This window comes from Sinocyclocheilus grahami, unplaced genomic scaffold, assembly GCF_001515645.1.
Source record: "Sinocyclocheilus grahami isolate Dianchi unplaced genomic scaffold, SAMN03320097.WGS_v1.1 scaffold3886.1, whole genome shotgun sequence".
NCBI classification, from domain to species: Eukaryota; Metazoa; Chordata; class Actinopteri; order Cypriniformes; family Cyprinidae; genus Sinocyclocheilus; species Sinocyclocheilus grahami.
In genome coordinates this window covers 3,325-8,378 of record NW_015508924.1, presented here as the reverse complement: position 1 = coordinate 8,378, position 5,054 = coordinate 3,325, and the positions used below count along the sequence as shown (strand labels likewise).

Here is a 5,054-nt window from a genome sequence, read left to right as displayed (position 1 = left end):
GTTTGTTTTGAGGCTGTGCTTGTGGATTGATGATACCTTTCACATTGTGAGCTGTACATTCGTTTATTGTCTCGCGTCTTCCCCTCATGTAGACCCAGTATCCTCATATCCTGAGCAGAGCCCGCGGCCAGGGTACATTCTGTGCCATAGACGCCTGCAATGATGCCACACGCGACAGTATCATGATTAAAGCCAGGAACAAGGGTAAGCCATGGCCACTTTAGCCATCACACATGAGGTTGGCAAGACAGTTAAAAGAAGGGGGGGGGGTTAATAATAAGATTATTTATGTTTTTTTCTTGCATATCAGTTACAAAGGTCATTGTGTCTTTTGCAGTAGTTATGATCTAATATTATCTATATTTATAAATGTAGAATTTTATTTAATAATAAATGTATTATTATTATTATTTATTAATATTCTATTATTCTATAATATTAGTAATAATAATGTACATACATTGTGCATACAATGTTATTGTTATTATTATAACAATTATTTTTAAGGATAATAATAATGTATATAATATATATCATTATATAATGTATGTATATAATGTATCATTTTATTATTTTTATAATAACTAAAACTAAAAAACAATTGTTAGTATTGTTATGCATATTAATATTATTGCAAACTGAACATTACTAATTAACTTACTAAATATAATTACTAATTAACTACACAGGACAGTATTACTTCTACTGTGATTATTGTGCTTACTGTTAACTATTATTATTAATATACTCTGATTCTGATAATAATAATGATCTGATTAATAAAATGTATCACAACAGTAATAATAGTATTAGCTATCATTAGGATTATTATTGTTGTTTTGCATCATAATAATTATTAATACTAGATTTATAATAATAATAAACTTAAGTTACACATAAATAAGTTAAATTTAGACCTGGTCTTCACCATAAGATGCAGTGGCTTTATGGGATGCTGTGTTCTCTCACCAGGTCTGTTTATGGGTTCCTGTGGAGAAAAGACCATCCGTTTCCGTCCCACTTTGCTCTTCAAGGAGTACCATGTCCATCAGCTCCTGAACATCCTGAACGACGTCCTGGCTGAGCATAAATAGAGTTCTGGCTGCCAGGTCGGCCTTGATTACGGAGCATATAGGGGTCCAAGCCCACTCAAGGGTTTATAGCAGCCTGTCACAATTAATTGGTCACTGTCTCTCTCTCTCTTTTCATTCACTGTCTTCCTGTCATTACTAATTAAGGATAGAAATCTGTTTTCTATCTCTTTTTATTTAGCTGACAGATTTCAGCCCCATCGCCATATTTCTCGTCTTTTACTGACAGATTGAAGATCTGAAGGAGTTTGCAGGAAATAACCCACTCAAGTTACACATTTAAATAAATCCCTCCTGATGACATTTCAACTGTGTGAACTGTAAGGTCCTACAAGCCGCAAGTCAGTTGAATAAAGCAATATAGTGACACACAGAGACAGTACAGGACTTCTAATCACAATATTTCATATCTCTTTATGTATCAAATAAAGTCCTTAGCATTTGGAAGGTGACATGAAAAGATTAATGATCTGATTATGTATGATACCAAAACTACAGAAAATAAGCTATTGTCCGATTGATTATATCATTTATGGAGATAAAATTGAACTATTTTAGTATCTATAGATACTAATATCTGTATTTGAAATGTCTAAAGTGTGACATTTTGCATGACGGAAGATTGAATTTACAGAGTACCTGAATATAACCGTCCTCTCTGAATTAAAAGCATGTGTGCAAGACAAATTGTGGAAGCAGCGTTGGCCTCACTGCATTCTGAGGCACTAGAGCCAGCCAATGGAAAGCTGGAAAAAGGGAAAGTGCAGAGAACCGTATAGCCTCTATTCCCATTTCAATAAAACGTCTGTTGAGATGAAAACCTTCAAGCAATAAGCAACCCTTTATTGAGGTGGCTGCTTTACTGTCATTGCAGTCATAAAGAACCATTGCCATTACTGAGACACGAGGCCTCTCGTTTGAATCCCGGTGAGAGATCTATGAGCGCAGTGTTTCCAGCACAAACATTTAAAGCACAACCTGGTGTGGTAATGTGAGGGCTGATATTTCCTACAATCTAACAGAATTAATATGGTTTATGAAAGGCCAAACATCCACCTAACAATAGTAATCTGTCAGGACTCATGTTTGAAAAGCACAAGCTTGTTGAGGCCGCTCCTCTGCTCAGGTGAACATGATCCCCTCATGTTTCTCATTACTGGCAAGAAAAAAAAGGTATATTGTTCTGCTGGATATCAACTACATGGTCATCTTCACTTAATGGTTATCACAGCCTGTAAGCGTTTCTGATCTTTGGGGTGATTCTCCTCTTCCAGTTGCTCCGAGCCGACAGAGTAAACGTCCCTTCCGCTTGATTAAAACACTTAAACCCCAGTATGTACTTACTGTAGTGAGATTATGCAATGCTCATTGTGTAAGTTTTGTCTGTGAATACTAAAATGTTTCCAGCCGCATCGGAATCAAGTTTCTTATCTGACATTACCGCATCAAATATTAATATGTACAAAATCAAACTCTCTCTAACACGGTGTTATTCTTTCGTGATATTGTGTCCCATATGTTAGTGTAATGTAGAAATGTAATTCATGTTGTTTTGGGTGTCTTTAAACGTTCCTTTTAATGCTGCGATCAGGCAGCGTGCATAGCAGCAATCGGAGTTGTGAAAGCAGTCTGTACTTGGCAAAGTCCGTATTTAATTGAGAAATGTGTATTTACAGACACTAACAATTAGGTCTATATAATAAATGCAGATGTTTACAGTTGTGTTGTACAAACAGAAAGAAATTGATGTGCTTTCTACATAAAATCTAAATGTTGTCTGAGGAAGCTATAAAATCAATGTTAAAATAAATCTGACATTTTGAGTAATCTTTTATTGTTCTTGACGGTCTTTGAACCAAAATGACCAAGAAACACACATGTACACGAGAAATTATCAAAATGGTATTTTCACAATGTGTAGACAAACACAGACATTGGTTTTTTTTCAGTAAATTTAAAAAAATATGGAAATCTACATATTTTAGCAATTTAGATATGCCCAAAGAAACCAGATGCAGTATTTTTAAATTTTTCGTGGAATTATGGCTTCATGTTACACAGCACTTAAAGGCAATTCAGCCCTGTTCCCACCCCCAGAAAAGGAACAGAAACCCATTTTAACATCACTATCACACAGTTCAGAGTTAAGAGAGGATCTTATGTTTCAACCACCGCTCCAGACCAGGTCTCATGCTTCGTGCCTGGTGCTAAATGAGTGATGGTCACCTCCACGGCCTGGATCTTCTCATGTTTGGGTGGAATAGAGCAGATCTTGTAGCTAACTTCATCACCTTCCATAGGCACATATTCACCATCGACGCTGTGGGAAGAATGGAGATCATCGGCAAAACATTACTTGCTGGATTTAGACAAAGGTGTTTAAAACAAGTGTATCACATGGAAAACACACTGCTTATTATTTATGGAAAGAGCAGATTGACAAGACATTTTGGTGACAAAATAAAAATGTATCCCATTTGTAAGTACTTTTTAAATCTTTATTTTTTACTTGTTTCAATCTCTGAAATGATTGTCTTGATGTTGTAACCAAGGCCACGAGGGTGGAACAAAAAATGTAAAAAAAATATATATATAAAAAAAAATCAATTATATAAAATATTTTTAGTATTTAATAATTATATAAAAATATTGTATTTTATTAATATTAACTAATTATGTTTTTAATAATATAATTAAAGCATGTGTGTGTACATTTTTTCCTGCTGAATATTCTGTTAAATATACATGTTGTGTTTTCTTAAAAGTTACCTTACAGAATTTGATGTAGTTAAAGAACATGAATAAATCTAGAATTAAGCAAATATCCAAAAGAGTGCAAATGCTCATCTGCAGGTTTCCAACATTCTGTAAAATCCATAAAATAATTTGATGTGCTGAATGTTTGACAAGAGCGCAGCTGGCAAGTCTATACATTTTTCCCACTGGTCAAACACACTTGATCTGAGAGAAGCCAGTGACTGCTCATCTCTCATATTCAAGTGTTTAACTGAGCCTTGACCTCAAAACCTTTCACACGCACACTCCACGAGCTTCTATTCCCAGAAGCCCCTCCTTCATGATCAGCTCAAATCCATCTACAAATTAATAAACTTAAGTTACTGACGTGAATCTATGCACCTGTTGGAGCACTAACATTTCTGATCTCTGTTTAGGCATGCATATTAATAATGATTTGTGTTTTTTTTCTGACGATTCTGAGTTAACTGGGTTTGTTGTGGAATGTGCGTTGGCTTGGATGTAGGAGCCTGAAATCTTGTTGAAGGTTTAAGATGTTTGCCCGGTGAACTCACTCAGATATGTGCACAAAGATGTCATTGCCTCCGTCTGATGGCGTGATGAAACCGTGTCCTTTGGAACGTGAAAAGCACTTGCAGACCCCAGTGAAGACCGGCCCCTCGGCTGCACGCGCTGCACTGGAGCGGTAGAGAGGAAAACGTATGATTCAACATTCTACATATGGATGAATTTCACAGAAACGTGCCTAGGTCACAACCTAAAAACTAACATGGAACATTTGGATAATTGAGATGTTTTAAAATGTTTTTAAACGTGCTTTGTTCACCAAGGCTACATTTATTTGATTAAAATTACAGTAATATTGTGAACTATTATTACAATGTAAAAGAACTGTTTTTTATTTTAATATTTTTAATATAATTTATTCCTGTGAAGGCAAAGCTGAAGTTTCAGCATCATTACTCCAGTCTTCAGTGTCACATGATCCTTCAGAAATCATTCTCGTGTGATGATTTGGTGCACAAATATTATCAGTTGCTATTTGTGCTCAATGATTAATAATGGTTCTTATTGTCAATGTTGAAACGTTTCATTTTTTTTGCTCAATATTTTTGTGGAAATAATACATTGTTCTCAGGATTGTTTGATAAATAGAAATTTCAGGGCACAGATCTGGCCAAGGTTACAAAAAAATTTCTGCTGCAC

At 35.2% G+C, this 5,054-nt stretch overlaps 2 protein-coding genes across 2 annotated transcripts in view; one reads left to right on the top strand and one right to left on the bottom strand.

The window, feature by feature from the left end:
- The window catches only part of LOC107576531 (4-aminobutyrate aminotransferase, mitochondrial-like), a 3,197-nt gene extending 277 nt beyond the window's left edge, over positions 1-2,920 (top strand). Inside the window, exons 2-3 of the mRNA XM_016262698.1 lie at positions 93-204; positions 973-2,920. Of these exons, the coding sequence (XP_016118184.1) occupies positions 93-204; positions 973-1,094 (234 nt within the window). The 3' untranslated portion in view covers positions 1,095-2,920. The remainder of the gene's footprint in view (positions 1-92; positions 205-972) is intronic.
- The window catches only part of LOC107576530 (calcium-regulated heat stable protein 1-like), a 5,797-nt gene continuing 3,150 nt past the window's right edge, over positions 2,408-5,054 (bottom strand). The window contains exons 2-3 of the mRNA XM_016262697.1: positions 4,403-4,525; positions 2,408-3,411 (exon numbers count right to left, since the gene is read on the bottom strand). Coding sequence (XP_016118183.1) covers positions 3,249-3,411; positions 4,403-4,525 — 286 coding nt within the window. The 3' untranslated portion in view covers positions 2,408-3,248. The remainder of the gene's footprint in view (positions 3,412-4,402; positions 4,526-5,054) is intronic.